Here is an 18,036-nt window from a genome sequence, read left to right on the forward strand (position 1 = left end):
TAGCCATGCCTACTATTCCCCCCTTTTGATCTCTGACTCTCACAAAACTCATGCAGCTACACTTTCTTTGCAAGTACTTGTAATGCAGATATCAATCAGATATTCATCGGATTGCCTGGTGACATAAAAAAAAAACATTTAATTAAAATGTGAAATCAGATTTTTTTATTTTTATTTTTTTTTTATTTCTGTGTTTGTTGTCTATCAGTTGTGAACCAGATGTTGCGCCGATAGTCAAAACTTCTGGCGACGTGAGTCTGATTTGTGTGTGTGTGCAGGTTTGGTGGTGAGGGAAGCGCGGATCGAGATCCTCCCGGCAGCAGGTGGAGCCGAGGTTGTTTTGGTTTGGAAGATTACTGGTGCCAATGTGTCGCCTGGAGCTCTGCAGGAACCACCAAGAGCCGCAAGGTGCACGTCCGCATCGCATGTGAGTATAAACACACGCACACACACACACATATACACACACAGTGCTATTATGAGAGGGGTCATTGCTCTCTCTGCTCTAACTGCAGGAGATTTCTCTTTGGCTTCATGTTTATTGACACACACATACACACACACACACACACACGGTCTGTGAGAAAGTCTGCATACAGGAGGCAGTCTGGAGCATGCACACACACACACACGGGGGAAGTGTCTGGACATCGCTTTGTGGTTGTATTAATCTTGTTAATTTCCTGCAGTTCATCTTGAGTGTGTGTGAGTTGGGAGCAGGTTATCGGTGTGGCCCAAGGGCACTTCACTCTCCTTATGTCGTCTCGGGCTGAGTGTGTGTGTGAGGGACCCAGGGACATGGAGACTGAAGCTGACTGGCAGTACAGCACAATAAACTTCCTCTCATCTGGATGCTTTCAGGATCAGAGATAAATAAATCAATGCTACTTTAGGACAGACAGACAGACAGTAATTTTTAATTTTTGGATGAACTATCCCTTCAATAAATATTTTGTTAATATGGATTTTTTTTATTTTCAGATTTTTTTTTATTTTAAATGTAAATATGAAATAAATTTTAATGAAATGATACTCTATTAATAAGAAACTTAAAATGCCAGTAGGTGGCGGTAAATGTTTTACTGAGTAAGTCACTGAGTCATTCATTCATTCATTCGATTCATTCAAACTGCTGATTCATTTAGGAATGAAGTAAACAGCTCTCTTTATGAATGGGCCTTAAATCATTGGTTCACCCGATTTGTTCAAAATTAGTTTCTTTCAGAAAACTGTGTGTGCTTGGAGACACGCACAGTTCTGCTGTGGTTTTAATAAGTAATATAAAAACTGACCAAAAACATACAATATTGTATCTAAAATATAACACAGTAGCTTCTCAGTTAATGAACTGTTGTATAAAATCAATATCACATTTGCCTTTACGCTATTTGGGACAGAAACAGAACTTCTCAGTTATGTATGGTAACCCTTGTTCCCTGAAGGAGGGAACGGAGATGTCACGTCAGTGACCGACGAATTGGGAAGCCCCATCCTTCCCGAAGGAGTTTTCGGGAGCAAATACACATATAGCATCCATTTAGGTGTATATGGAGAAATTGGAGGTGATTGTGACCCTCTTGGGAAGGCAGAAGTCTCCCGGGGAAACACAGGCTCTAAGGCTATACCGTGGACTATACACATACGAATACCGCTTAGGTCTCAATATGGAACCCAGCTTTCCACGGTTCTCACGGATTCATCATGAAGGCCTGGCGCTGGACGTTCCGCCACGTCCGGCTGCCGAGGGTGAAGGAGGATCTCAACAGGGTCTATAGCACGGACACACTGGAGCAGTTTTAGCAAGCTGACACTAACCGGGGCCTCTCTGCGGCCACTAACCCGTTTGAGGTGAGAACACAGGAGAATATCGGCTCTACACGAAGACTATAGAATCTAGCGAACGTGTTAGGGGTCGCCCAGCCCGCAGCTCTACAAATATCTGTCAGCGAGGCGCCATGAGCCAGCACCCAGGAGGATGAAACACTTGTAGTTGAGTGAGCTCGCCAAATGACAAACAGGTTCCACTTCAAAGTGTAAGCATGTCTTGTAAACGGTGCTCTCGCCAAAGTGATGCTGTTCGCTACCTCCTGGGGTAGGTCATCTAGAAACTCTGCCCGTCTCTGAGTCAGTAGATCCTTCCTCAGAGGAATCTTCCAAGGAGGGGCTGTCGCAAGGAGCACTAGTTCGGGGAACCAGGTCCGAGTGGGCCAATATGGCGTCAATAGCAAGATTCGCTCCCGTCCTCCCCGGACTTTGCACAGTGTCTGTGCGAGCAGGCTCACTGTGGGAAACACGCTATTTTTTGCATAGGCCTCGTGGCCAGCTGTGTGCCAGTGCATAGAACAACTGGCAGTGAGAGGTCTCATATGCTGGAGAAGCAAAACAGGTCTACCTGAGCAGCTCCAAAACGTCTCCAAATCAGCTGGACCGTCTGGGGGGGAGTCGCCATTCTCCTGGGAGCATTGCTTGAGGACAGCTCGTCGGCTGTATGGTTGAGCAGGCCCGGAATGTGAACAGCACGAAGTGACCTCAAAAACTTCTGACTCCAAGTTCCAAGTTCTTGCCTCGTAAGCACCCTTTGAGACGGTTCAAGGCAAGGCGCACTGCTAACAACTATAGGAAATATGATGTGCCTAATGCAGCTGCAGTCCCGTCCAAACTCCTGAGACTGCATGCCCTTTGTACGTGGCCCCCCAGCCAGTGGTGGAGGCATCCGTGTAAACCACAGCATGCCTGGAGATCTGTTCTAGGGGCACCCCTGCCTGGAGGAATGCAAGATCTGACCACGGGGTGAAGGTTTGGTGACAGGCCGGTGTAACTTGAACCCGGTGAGTGCCACGCTTCTACGCCCACCTTGGGACTCGGCCATAAAGCCAGTGCTGGAGCGGTCTCATATGTAACAGGCTGAGCGGCCGTTGTAAGTGCCGCTGCGGCCGCCATATGCCCCAGGAGCCTTCTGAAAAAAGTTTCAGTGGGACCCGCTGTCCTGCCCTTGAACGTATTCAAGCAGGCTAGCACCGGACCGTGCACGTTCCTCTGTGAGGCGCGCTTTCTGTTTGACCGAATCCAACTCCATACTGAGAAAAGAGTTCCTCTGCGTCGGGGAGAGTTTGCTCTTTTCCCAGTTGACCCAAAGGCCCAACAGGGTGAGGTGCCAGAGCACCAGGTCCCTGTCCTTGCACAACTGATCGTAGTTGAGGTAGCACAACTGATCCAGATAGTTGAGGATGCGGACACCATGTTCCCTGAGGGGAACAAGAGCCGCCTCCGTGACTTTCGTTAAGAACCTTGGGGATGGACGCACCCGAAGAGGATGCCAAGCAAACTAAATCACTTATAAGGGTGATTTGTCCTCTTTACAAAGATGCACATGTGAAGCTCTTTTAGAGAAATTTGCTCTTTAGGAAATGCTCTTTTAGTACTGAGGCGCACAGGGGAATAGTGGGTAGTGCACAACAGGGGGTAGTGCAGCCTGAAGTGCGCGACCCACTCAACTCGGGAACGACCACCGCTGAAGCACCGTCTCGCCAACACACAAAGCTTCTGAGAGCGTGCTGAACTCGTAGTTCATAGCTAGACAGAGTTTGAGCAGAACCATACTAAAGCACGGCTCCGAAGCAAAAAAACTGGTATGCATTGCACCTGCTGCCTTATTATACTCACTCTGTGATCAGCAGCAGCTGGATGCAATAATTACATGCCTATGTGCATTGGTTTGTTTAGTTTACACCCGAATTAGATTGGTCTATTGAAGCGATATCCCAATCGTCGGTCACTGACGTGACGTCGAGAGTGACCGACTGAAAGGGAACTTGTGTGATATTGCTTAACTATATCATATGATATAAATATGAGTCAAAAACCCATACAGGGCTTTTTTGCCCCATTCTCTTGAATTTTAGGGGCATATAACTGTTGCCCTGCATCATTTTCATCACCAATCATGTCAATAAGTGTGTTCGCCTTGAAGCGGCGCTGCGCAGAGTGATCATTGTATGACATCAAAGTACCACGACTCCATAAGCGCTAGAGCATGCTTTCAAATCACTCTTAGAGAGACATATTGATAGGCCTATAGATAGATGGTTAGATAGAAATAGATGCATAGATAGACAGACAGACAAATAGAACGATAGATAGAATGATAGATAGAATGGTAGAACGATAGATAGATAGATAGATAGATAGATAGATAGATAGATAGATAGATAGATAGATAGATAGATAGATAGATAGATAGATGTTTACTTGTATGACTGACTAACAGTACAGTGCAGATCAATTTAAATGTTATGAATATAAATGTATGTCTGAGTTGAATGTAAACAGATGGGACAAAAAACAAATCATATATCTGCCAAACACATTGGATCTGTCCATTAATCCTCACAGTGTACACACAGCCTTAGGGGCTAAAAAGCAAGGATGCATTCTTTGTGAATGGCCCTTTTTCATAAAGGAACTAAATTTATGTCTTTATTCATCTAGCGCTGCCAAATGTTGTATGTTTCAGGTTAGTCCAGGGTGATTCACTTAGAAATTAGCTTACAATATATTCAAAACAATAGGCTTTGAATGGAATTTTCCCAGATATTTAGATATATTTACATAGGTGTGTGTGTGTGTGTGTGTGTGTGTGTGTGTGTGTGTGTGTGTGTGTGTGTGTGTTTTGACTCATTCAGTCATACTATTGTGAGCAGAGGGGCATTGTGGGAACTCTCAACTGGGTTTTTTATGGGTGATTGAACAGGTCAGAAAAAACTCTCTCTCTGTCACACGCCAACACACACACAAAGATACAAATTACACTTGCACAAAAACCACACTCTCACAGACATATAGCCACTATCACAGAGAGAGAGAGAGACGGCCATGATAGGAAGATTGAACAAAGATGATAGATTATCTCACTGATTAACACGACCACAAATTTAGTGCCCAAATAAATTCATGTGAGTTTCTAACACATAGGCGCTGTCCTGTGTGTGTGTGTGTGTATGTGTGTGTGTGTTTAATGGAGATGATGGGTTCATACTGATCCCGACTGCAACACTTTTTTGAAGGTTTGTTTGGATTATGATGGATGCTTGAATCCTCAGGTCAGTATGAGTACAGGTCTGCATCAGAAAGTTTTGTATTGTAGAGAGAATGTTATTTATGTTATATTTTAGAATTATAAGAACAAGCCATATATATATATATATATATATATATATATATATATATATATATATACTATATATATATAATTAGTTTGTATTATTTACAGTTTAGGGAGTGTGTAATGATAAATGGTATATTTGATTAGTTTAGTGACTTTAGCGCTCGACATTATACATGATGTGTTGAGGGACTGTGGTCAGTTTTTTGTTGCTGAAGTCCAGACATTATAATTATGAATGAAATAGGAGTGCTGGATTTACTGTTGTGTGTGTGTGTGTGTGTGTGTGTGTGTGTGTGTGGCTTCAGCTCTGTTCAGGATATTAATGCTGTTTAAGATTTGTTACTGTAGAAATGTAGAGCCTCTAAAACTATGAGTTGAATGCATTACCGTACTCGCACACAAAAACGGACACACACCTCCTCTGAGACATGATTTATTTGCCCTATTACCTCCATCAGTAATGTGAAGGAAAAACAGACACATATGGTTGGTGTGGTGTGTGACTGCGTCTGAATGAGCAGAGCAGTAAAAAGCTTGACAGGCTGAAAATATTTTCCTTATGCGCTTGTGTGTGTGTGTGGGTGTGTTTGTGTGTGTGTGGGGGGCGGTGTTTTATGTCCAGTTGAATGGAGAAATCACAGCGCAGACAATTGAAGGTTCAGGGTGAGCAGGTAAAAAAAAATATGTTTCTTGATCTCAATAATTTTACAGTGTTTTGACGAGTGAAAACGCTCAGGGGAATCATCCATTCAACTACAGGCACATCAGCTATTGTTGAGACGAAGATACAGTATGTTATGCAAGAAGTAAAATCTAGTTCAAATTGGTCATGTTCTCAATCTTTTTTTATAATTTCAGTCATCCAAATAACACACAGGGACAGAACACTTGAATGAATTAATGAATGAACATGACATTTTTGGAGCGTTGACACAAACAAAATCATTGAATCAGAATTTATTGAACCGATCGCAATGCACAGGTGAAATCTGTCTGTCTGTCTATTTCCAAAACTAGGGTTGTAACTGATTAAATGTGACCTGGATTACGTAATCAGATTCCAGAAAATCAAGTACTCTTAAATAGAGTAGTATAATACATTTATTACATAATGCTCATAATCAGATTACAGTCAGTTTTTATGGATTACATGATTACATATTATTCCCACAATAGCAGTAAAACATTCATAATTTATTGATTCTCCCTAATTCTTATTTTCTTTATTAATTTTTCCATTTCTAAAAATCCTACTGTGTCATACCATTTAACTTTTACTATAATCACAATATAGGATGGTCATGTAAATGTCAGTGTAAATAAATGCAAATAAATTTGCAAATTGTGCTTCTGAATTTGGGTGAAAAAAAGCACCTCTCAGGCAATTAAAAAATTGTATGAAACAAATAATTATTGCAAGTTACTAACAATGGTGATGTAAAGCTGTGAAACACTGTCCTCATATTCAGTAACCTTCAGGAATCGTTTGATTCTGGAAGTCTGGACAAAAAAAAAAATCAAATCTGGAAGACTTTGGGCATAAATTGTCATTGTTATTTTCATCGTTTATTAATTTTTGTTCATGGTAATGCAGGGATTCCCAAAAATTTTTGCTCAGTTAATATTTCAATAATTTAAAAACCCCATTACCATGTGTACAGCTCTCTGGTGTCAGTTAATGGTCACATTGACATGCAGGTTAAAAAATAAAATATTTCTACTTTTAGTGTTCAAGTGTTTAAATAATTTATTTGACACTTTCATGATTTAATTCATTACAGTATAAGCTTTTTATCAACTCACAAACCCACTGCTGTTCTTACATTAAGCCCAGTTTGGGAAACCTTGTTTTAATGTTATATTTAATGCACTTTATGATCAAAAACTTGAAAATATTTTCTTTCTCTTTGCTTTTATATTGATATGGCATGTTTAGTGGTAAGTGTAAAGCAAGTTAGATTTTTTTTTTAAAAAAGTGATCTAAAAAGTATTCAGAATATATTACCTAAAATAAGTAACCTATAGATTACATTACCAACTACAGTTCTCCTCATGTAATCTGTAATCAGTAATGGACTACAATTTGTAAGTAATCTACCCAGCTCTGTCTGTCTGTCTTCCTGTCTGTCCGTCCCTGCATCTGTATTATTATTATTAAAGGGTCTGTTCACCCAAAAATGAAAATTAACCTGTGTTTTACTCACCCTCAAAGCATCTTAGGTGTATGTGACTTTCTTCTTATAGACGAATCCAGTCAAAGTTATAATAAAAATTGTCCTGGCCCCTCCAAGCCTTTCAATGGGGGTAAGCGGGTGTTGGTTGTCAACAGTTCAGAAGACGTGAAATAAAGTGCGTGCATCATACGGTTTTCGGTGGTGGGGAATAAAACGGCCTCCTGTAGCGAACCCACTGCATTTTGTAAGAATAAATATCCCAAGATTTCAACACGTGCAATAAACACTTTTGATTCTCACTTCTGCTGATGTTGTATGCGGAAGTCAGCGGACAGATGATCGTTCTCGCGTATGCGCTGGTGCGCGCGCGCCTCTGAAAAATGCCGAGAGCCAAGGAAAACAAAGTTTTCCAAAAGAAAAACCATTCTCCTCTGGGCTTATATCCCGAAATCCTCCAGACATTTTTCTTTACAAAACGTCCTCATTTTGTGCTTCTAATTCAGGAACACAGCATTTTGTTTGTTTTGACACTGAAGTATCGTCAACTAATCACGCAATGTCGAGTATTACATCATCCACCTAAGCAAATCAGCAACAGGGAACCAGATATGCAGTCCTAAAGTTGCCCCTAGTTATGGGTAAATAAAAGGTTCATATTTGGTTTTAGTTTGCTTTGGGACGTCCCAAACAAATGGTTGGACATGCCATGTTAGGTCAAAAAAAGACTTTCATGTCTTATCCAGATGCATTCAATTTTTTACCTTCCTTGCTCAACAACTCCCAAACCCGATTCTCGACTCAACGATTCTTTGTTTTCCAAACCAAGATCCTCTCTTTTCCCGTGACACTAAGCTGCGGTGATCGGTCCGATTGGTCCGCATTTACTTAACATCATGTCTCTGTAATGTCTGATAAGCAGCGGTTGTGCGTCTGTCTCGGTGAGTGCTTTGGGTGTACAGCGTTACTGGGAACAAAGCAGATATTTTTACTGCTCCAAAAGCCGGCACTTGTGGCAAAGAATGAATTTGAATTTTCATTCAGACCAATCAGAAAAGACCAACACTTGGGCGGGCTATATGCTAATGTTTCATGTTGATGTCAACATGAAATGGCTTGGGATTCATTTTAAAAACGACTTTCATTCAATGATTCAGTCGGTGCACTTTCAGATTTAAAACTTTGCAGGATGTTTTCATTCACTTAGAGCTGTGTTGAATGGTAATTTTCAAAAATCCATAATGGGGCATTTTAACTATATCACAAACCTCACAAAGCAACAGAGAGAAAGAGGTTTAGTATTCACATATTCACCCCCTCCACAACTTTTCACACACTTCTCGGCATTTACAATTCACAGGTTCACACATGAGGTGTGAGAGAAGGATGTGTTGAAGATGAGATGAGTTTGGCCTTCTGTGTTCGACACACCCACTCACACACCCACACCCACACTCACACCACACACCACACACACCACACAGAAACCAACAGGGCAAAAACAGATATTTTACACCCGCATGTGAACTTATAAATAACAAAGTGAACAAGTAGCACAAATGTTTGCTTTGACCTGAGAATATGGCAGATATGAGCGTTATTCACACGTCCTGTGAGCTGTACTCTTCACCTGTGTGAAGAAACCAATCACACACTGTCAGCCTACCAGAAAACATCACACATGAGATGGAACTGCACCTGCGATAATGAATTCTCCGCCCTACGTCTTATATCCAAGTCTGAGAGAAGGTCATCTGGTATTTTCCATTTAAACCTGGAATAAACTGATTTTCAAAATAAAATGACCATGGAAATAGAGAAATATTCTGCACTGTTTCTATGTGACTAATGTAGTTTAAGTAAATGAGTCGCCTCTCTCTCTCCATTCTCCACAGTCTTGAGAAAGACGTTTGAGCAGGAACCCTTGGGGAAGGAGGTGTCACTCGAACAGGAAGTGCTGTTGCCGATGCAGTGCCGCCCACCTGAGGGCATACCACCTGCTGAGGTACAAAACTCACACACACACACACACACAACACACCACACACACACACACACACACACACACACACACACACACACCACACACACACCATACGTCAATGTCTTACTGATCCAGCTTTGCTATAGGGAATGGAATGTCAAGCTCTCTCCTGTGTTGCAGCTGTCAAACTAGTTTTTTTTTTTATAATTAAATGTACTATTTAAACACATGTTCTTATTCCATTGACACCATCCCTCTCCCCCGGATTCAAATTTAGTAGAGGTACAACAGGGCTGAAGGCATACTTTACTATAAATATGCTTTTCTCCTACTCCCATCTGTATGATCTAGAGATGTTTTTTAGTGAACATTGAGCGCAGCAACACCCCCCCCGATTTTTGTGTGAAAGTGAAAGTAACTGTATTTTGTTTTGTTTACAAATGTTGTAAATGTGTGAGGGGCAGATTGTATCCAGACATACAAAGGACGCACACATGTTTTGAATAAGTCTCTACGTTACTTTGTTCCACAACAATCCCTCTATCTAACTCTAAATGTATTATTCCACTACAAATGAACATGCAAAAAAGTCTTGGACCCCTTTGTTGTTGTCAGGCTTTGTGGACCATGTTCGTCTGTTCAAGAGCTGAACTAGGGTTGGTTTATTCTGCGAGGGACACCCTGTGTGCACTGTGAGCAGAACTGACTTTCATATTATCCATGAGAATGACCTGGCGATAGCAAGCTGGTTAAATACGCATGTGAAAATGTGGCTTGGGAAATGTGACGTTGGTCGAGAAAAGCTCACACAAATCATTTGAATGCAGATTCCACTTTTTAATTTTTTTTTTATTTAATGCCTGTAATGTCCGAATACATTTCTGATGCCACTGTTGTGTGTAGACAGAACCGGTCATATCTTTCTGGAATGTTAGTTGCACTAAACTCTAAGGTCGCTGACACTGTGTTAAAATAGCGAAGAAGTGTGGCACGTAGTACATGAGGCCAGCTAACACACTACTTGACGGACTGCTTTAACTGGTCTCCCAGTTTTGCCACATGTTGTGCATGGATATTAACAAAAAAAACCCCCAAACAAACCAATCACAACTTGCAATCTACAGGCTTCCCCTCCATCTTTTTTAATTCCTTTGTGTAGCCCAAATCTTAATTTTTCAGTGCCTATTAACTAAAAACCATCATTCTATCTTTTTGAGTCGATTTTATATTTGGTTTCTTATTCTCATTTTTATAGTTTTGCAACCAACAATTAAAAATTTCTTAAAACCCCACTACATGTTTTAATTTCGTACTTTTTAATTAGTTTTCACTAAGGCCCTTTTTTATTAACTCTAAATCCTTCCAAACCACCCTCGGCCTATTTAAACCTGGACCCTACGTTGGCCAGCTCATATTCCTCACATTTTTTTGTTTTTAAAATTAATTATTGTTCTGTTTAAATTAATACAACTCTTTTAATTAATCCATTTTACTAAGTACGCAAAATGCATATCAAGGCTAGTGGAAGTTTGATCACTTAGGAAGCTGGCGGCCATGACAATTATTCATTTAAATGTACTCTCTCAATTCTACCCTTTCTCCTTTGCTTAACTTAGTCATTTTTTAGTTGTGTATCTATTTATTGATCTACATAGATTGTAATAATTTAAACAAATGGAAGCGCGTTGACCCCGGATAGTACAGGCAATGAATACTTAAAATGAGTACGGTATTTAGTGTTTCTGAATTAAACAGTTCATCTAGATAGACGACGTCTAATATAGATCTAATATAATATAGATATATCTCTGATATCTATATATTCTATATATCCACATTTTAAATAATTACAAACTAACGGACACGAAGGAGTTATACGAGATAAGACAGGGAAAAATCAGACAGCTATCACTGTCCAGGTAGACATGTTCCTCCTTCAATTAAACACCATCTTCTTGATAGCCACCCATTTAAAGTGTGTGTGTGTGTGTGTGTTGGTGTGTGTGTGGTGTTTGGTGTGTGTGTTATGTCCGTAGTTTTGATGGACTTTTCTCTTCTTCTACACTGTGACGGTGTTCCAAACCGTACAGACTGTGCTGCTGTATGCTGTAGTGTGTGAATGTAGTGTAATGCTCTTATGTGCATTGTGAGTTTGGCTGTCAGTGTGCAGTGCGTCATGTTGGTCCAGAGCCGTTCAGAGTAGTTTCTGCTCCTGATTTTGACCCTCGGAGGTTCAAGGTTTCCCAGCAAGACCCATAAACGACAAGCTGCCCCCAGCGGACTCCCAGAGAGGACGCTTCACAACCACACCCACACACAACACACACACACATTCCGCCCGAGTAAGTTGAGATGTAATAGAAAGAGCCTGTGATATTCCACCGATGCTGCAATATCTCTCTGTTCCGCTCTCTGACTCCGTCTAGGACTGTGTGCCAAAACCTTCGCTACCAGTCCCCGTGCATGCATGTTCCCGGAGGGTGCTGGGAACACCGTGACCCGGTCAGGATATACATTTTCATGTAAATATCATTTGCTTTTTCTGAACTATTCAAGCGAATGACCTCTGTGTTCACTGGGCTTATTTTCTGAACACCCACAGCATGAGCCGCAGCCATTAGGGAGCCAGAACGGTCTAAAATAACCGTGCCAGAAAGACGGGACCTGGCCAATTCCCGAGCCCTCATTAAAATCACACTGTTTCTATGGTGATAGGATATAACTATACATCACAAGTTAACCTGGATTCCACCGGCAGGCCCATAGTTTAGAGACCAAAGACCTCTACTTAATACAGTCACAATTATATTCTTGCCCTCTGACACACACATACACGTGTAAAGCGTAATACAGTGGCAGGAGTTTATGTACTGAGGGAGCTGTGTTTGTACAATGAATGGTGTGTGCTATTCATAACATCCGTAAAAATCTGCAGACAACCATCAGGACACGGTGGGAAACACGTGCAGATGCACTTGAAGCACTCTAGAGACAGCACATAAACACACAAACTAAGACCTCAAACTGTATTTCATACTAATGTTGTTGAAGCTGTAAAACTGTGGTTTTCTAAGCTCCCAGATCCTCATAATTTAAAGTAGTTTTCCAGTCATTTATACCGTCAACGTTGCACTTTCATAAGTAAATGGCCACCATCTCATGGAACACTGCCATTTTTCCACCCTATAATTAACAGGACAAATACTGATACTTAGTCACTTAGTCAGTTCAAAGATTTTTTAAATTTAAATGAAAGTCTCTTCTGCTCACCAAGGCTGCATTTGTTTGGTCAGAAATACAGGAAAATCTGTAATATTGTGAAATATTACTACAATTTAAAATTAATATGTTTATTATGTTTTCTATTTGAATATATTTTAAAATGTAATTTATTCCTGTGATGCAAAGCTGAATTTTCAGCATCATTACTCCAGTCTTCAGTGTGACATGATACTTCAGAAATCATTCTAACATGATTTTTTTTTTCTTTTTATTATAAATTTCATGTTTCACTGTCTTTTTTTTATCCAAAATGTTCTATGCATTTTCTTAGTAGAAGAGACTGGAGCTAGTTGTCACTTTTTTTATTTTCTTTTTCTGTTACTCTGGTGAATATTTCTCAGGCTAAGTGTATATTTGAAAGTCCAATTTCAGTTTCTTCTTAAAGTCTGGGCTGCAAAAAAAAACTATTGAACATTTCCACTGTTATTGCCTATAGGACAAAAAGATACCGTTCATGAACATATGCTTTATTTATGACATGCCATAGTGAGGCATGTTGTCACACTATATGGAAACCTATATAATTTTTACAATGGAAACCTCCAGAGGCTAAAATAATTTCAGAACAAAAATAATAAAGAAAATGGTTTAAAAATAGAATCATTAATACAAAATTAGAAGATTAATTGAATAATCCATTCTCTCTGAGATGTATATAATTTCAGTACTAACAGTTCCAAATAAAGGATTTTTCTCAGCAATTAATATCTGTCAAGATCATTTTAATTAATCAATCAGTATATCCTTTAATTAATTCATCGACCTCACTAATAGAATAGAATAGAATAGAATAGAATAGAATAGAATAGAATAGAATAGAATAGAATAGAATAGAATAGAATAACGTTATATAAATTATTATAATGACATTTATGAAATAAAAAACTGTCACATACAAAAATATTAGACCATTGCTTTGGCTAACATAAATTGCAAGTCATAACATTGTATGAAATTACTATGCATAAATGTGAATATGTATAAATGTGTACATAAGTAATGTGACAGCCTTAGTTTGGCGGGCAAAATCCCATAATGATGTATATATTGACTTTATAATTTTATATGAATAAGATTAGTATAACAGAAGACTGCGTAAGACTGAGTATTAATAAGATCAGTAAGTTTTTTGATCTTGATGTTTTAAAGCAGCACACAAAAGCACTGCTAGAGAAAACACACATTCGTGTAATTGGACAGTTGTGACAACTAGCCCCCTGCAAAAGGTGTCTCCCCTTTCCAAATGTACTTTGTCTGGTTTAAAATATTAGTGTTTTGAGTTTGTAATTGCTTTTCTAGTGTTGATGGTGGTTAGGACTTATTTTGGGTGTGTGGTGGGGTGAATATAAAATTTAAACTGCCATGCCTTTACACGCCTAGCCTTGTTGGGAAAAATAGCGTGGTTAGTAGAAAAGCTGCACTATTGAAAACAGCTAAGCTGCTGTCACGCTTACTGACAAATGTAGTTTAAGTTAGAAACCCTGCTTGTTTTAGCTTTCTCCTTAGCACTACTTCTCACACACGGTTCAACAGAAAGCTGCCAAACCAAGCTTCTTCAGCAGTGGTTTGATTGCTCCTGCAGCCTCACAGGTTACAGGAATTAAATATCGTACTTCATTAGCTCAGAGTAAAAATTACTTTACTGTGTTTTTATGCTAATAAGAAGTATGCCTGAGACTGTTTACGGACACAGCACTTTGCTGGTGTGCCATTAATTAAATGTGCTGATGTCTGCTGTATGTTAAGGTAATGTTGTCAGCCCGCCGTGTGGTCAATTCCAGAAATGGATCTGGAGATGGAGTGGTGTATTGGTTCCGCGCCGAGTTTAATGCAATATGCGTGCTGACACGCAGATTCTGACAGTATGCATATGCACACACCGGGTCAAAGTCATAAATTAATATATGTAAGCATGTGTCCATTGACCAATAGCCATCTGAATATGGCTTAGAACATGTGGTATATCCATTTATGAATCAATATGAATGCCATTACATTTAAAAATGTTTAAATAAACTGGTTTTTAAACTGGTTTTACCATTAATAATTGCACTTTTTTGAGAGAGAGCATGTGTCTTTTATCTTACTACATGGCAGCTTTGCACTTGAAAACAATATAAAAAATACGCTACCCAGAAGACTTTTTATGTTTTTGAACAGGATGTACTCCGTGATTGTCTCCTGTCCATCAAGGGTGTTTTTATCAAAAAACACAGTAAAAAACTGTAATATTGTGAAATAGCTGTTTTATCTATTCTGAATATATTTTGAAATGTAATTATTTGTGTGATGCCCAAAGCTGAATTACCTCAGTCTTTTGTCGGTTGTCACATGATCCTTCAGAAACCATTCTAATATGCCTGAATTTGCATGCTCTCAAGAAACTTTTTTTTTTTTCAGAATCAGACGAGCTTTATTACCAAGACACACACAGGAATTTAGACTGGACGACAGGAGCTTTCCAGTGTAGAAGTACAAAACTAGTGCAGACATACATAGGAATAACACAGCTAGGGATGTAATATAACCTCTAATATCAAAAAAAGAATAACAAAACATTAAAATACTGTACTATATATACAGAAATAGATAAATGTTTTTAAGCCAATCTATAATTTGAATTTATAATTAATATAAATATTAATGGAAACGTATTTATTTATGTTAGCCCCCAGAAAACGTCTGCTTTTTGTAATGCTACATTATGAATTTTGTAATTCATATTTTTTTTTGTGCTAAAATGCATCAGCCAGTTTAATAGCAGATTGTACACTGTTTCTTTAAAAAAAACAAAAAAAAAAACACATGACAATATGCCCCGTTTTAACTTGCAATAAAACTTCAGTTCAAAAAGTTTTTTTTTTTCCTTACTTTTGAATTTTTGTCATGTCTTTAATGCAAGTACATTTTGTCCACTTCTTTTAACTAAAAAAAAAAAAAAAAACACTTTACAGCTCAAATACCCACATTTTATGGAAGAAATACTATAAACACTAAATCTGGAACATTTATTTAATTGATGTTGAACACAGCCACCAATATTAAATAGTTGCAACAGAAATGGTTATTGATAAGATATTAATACTATCTTGTTTTAAGAATTTTTATCATTACTTCAAAACTTGCATTGCATACTATAATCGAAACAATACGCCCAATAATTAGACAGCTGTTACACATCAAATAACAAACATTTTTGGTCATTTATTTTTTATTTTTTATGGCGCAGAAATAATATAAACTGGAACATTCATTCAATTGTTTGCACTTAGAATCAATACTGATAGAAGCAAAAATGTTTCTTGACAAGAACAGTATCTTTGCGCTAAACCTAAAGTGCTTTAAAGAAGCATTAAGAGAAGGTTTATTTTATAAGGAAATGGTGGCATGGTGAAGCTGAGTGTGTGTGAGGTGTGTTTAAGCTTTCAAGTGAGTGCAAGAGGTCATGGAAGAAGTGTTTAAGTGTGTGTGTGATGAGTGTGTGAGTGAGTGAGTGTGTAGTACTTTTTAACATGTGGCGTTTCGTGGGGAAGTGTGTGTTCATTATACAGGACTCAAGGGACGAATCGCACACGCTAAACACACAACTGATCTCCATGATGACCCGTAACCGAAAATCTGGCCCTGCTGTCTGCAGCCTGTTCATTCATACTCAACACACTTTCATTCTCCTCTCTTGCTTTCCATTTTTTTCACTCTCCCGCTTCTGTTTTTTCATCCCTCTATCATTCATAAACACCAACCATGCCATACGATCAGGCCTATATGAGGACCATCATTCAATACATTTAATATTAAATCTATGTATAAAATAAAATAATGCTGCAGATTAATGAATCAATCAAATTAATTACACAAGATACTGACTCTGATGAATTAAGTGTCTTGATAAATTTGTGCTAAATAAATAACTGTGAGGGAGAAAAGCTTTATTTGAATGGTTAATACTGAAATTACTACATAGGCCTTCTTTTCATGTTCCATTTCATGTTTAACAGATGCTTTCTTAAAGCCACTGCCTGGGGGACAATTAATATAACAAATAAAGAGTGGTGATATCAACGGTTACACCACAGAGTGGAAACACATGAGCTGGAGTGTAATGCAGTGGTGTGTGTGTGTGTGTGTGCTGTGTGTGTGTGTGTGTGTGTGTGTGTTGTGTCGTGTGGTGTGTGTGTGTGTGTCTGTCGTATTGCGCGCGTGTGGAGTTTGTGGGATCTCTGGGAAGTTTGTTGTTCTCGGAGGTTCTCGTGCATCTGTGCTGTGATTAATGACAGTTCTCTACCCTCAGGAGAACGAGACACAGCATACACAACAGCCTCAATACTAGCCTCATACTCATTCTCCTCTGTTTCCTCTAATCTTAGGTCTCCTCTTCTTTCTTATTGCTCAAAAAGCTGATATTTCATAATTCAGTGCGACGACATCATTATTACAAAAATAAGACTTTTCTCACATTGGAATTGATTAGAAATAATAGAGCGTATGAAAAACGTTATCTGTGATTTGATCATGAAAAAGTATTGCTTTAAAGTTGCTCTTTCATGTCTTTAGTAGACTTAAATGTTCTCAGTTCAGTCATCTATCGATAGATAGAGAGATAGATAGATAGATAGATAGATAGATCGACGATAGATAGATAGATCAGATTGATTGATGGATGAAAGATAGATAGATTATTTCGATGTTGCAATTGTGGGATTTTTTTTCAATGTTTATTTTTGCATCAAGCAGTCTAATCATATAATTAGGAGAAAATTAATTTTGTGATTGAGGAATCATCATGTCTGCAGAAAAAACTAATAGAATGACACTTGCTCTAAGCAAACACGGTGTGGTGTGTGGGTATGTGTGTGTGTCTGTGTGATGTGTGGTGTGTGTGTGTGTGTGTGAGTGTGGGTGTGTGTGTTCGTTTGAAAGGTATATATAGCTCTGGGATCAGTGACATGCTCCGATGGCACCACGTTCTGTCTGTTCAACGGCCCCCCAACCTTCCCTCATTACTCTCGTGGTGTGTGTGGTGTGTGTGATGTTGAGAGCGAGAGTCTGATCGACAAGGGGGAATTCGAGAGAGAGATGAGCGATGAGAGAGAGAGAGATACATTTCCCATCCGCCCAACTGCGCAGAGGAATTTTTCCGCTCTTGCGTCTTTCTTTATTCTAAGTCAAGGGCAGAACTTTGATGGGAATCACAAAAGAAACAGACAGAACGACTTTATCTGCTGAAATATTTCACACAGCTATTGGCTCTCAGAAAACATGTGCTCAGATCTCACATACACTCTCCAACCTGGAGCAGGAACAGGAAGTTGATCCGAGTTATCAGAGTGTTGGGATCAGAACATAAGGAGGTTTATGACAAACTAAGGAACGGGATTTTGAGGGCTGTGTTCTCAATAGAATACCAGCGTATATTACACAGTTTACACTGAAAA

General features: G+C 39.1%; 1 protein-coding gene across 1 annotated transcript in view; it reads left to right on the forward strand.

The window, feature by feature from the left end:
• The window catches only part of LOC109089795 (netrin receptor UNC5C-like), a 100,531-nt gene that overhangs the window by 13,760 nt on the left and 68,735 nt on the right, over nucleotides 1–18,036 (forward strand). Inside the window, 2 exon segments of the mRNA XM_042757253.1 lie at nucleotides 279–427; nucleotides 9,231–9,340. Coding sequence (XP_042613187.1) covers nucleotides 279–427; nucleotides 9,231–9,340 — 259 coding nt within the window.

The sequence above is a fragment of the Cyprinus carpio genome, chromosome A5, assembly GCF_018340385.1.
Source record: "Cyprinus carpio isolate SPL01 chromosome A5, ASM1834038v1, whole genome shotgun sequence".
Taxonomy (NCBI): Eukaryota; Metazoa; Chordata; class Actinopteri; order Cypriniformes; family Cyprinidae; genus Cyprinus; species Cyprinus carpio.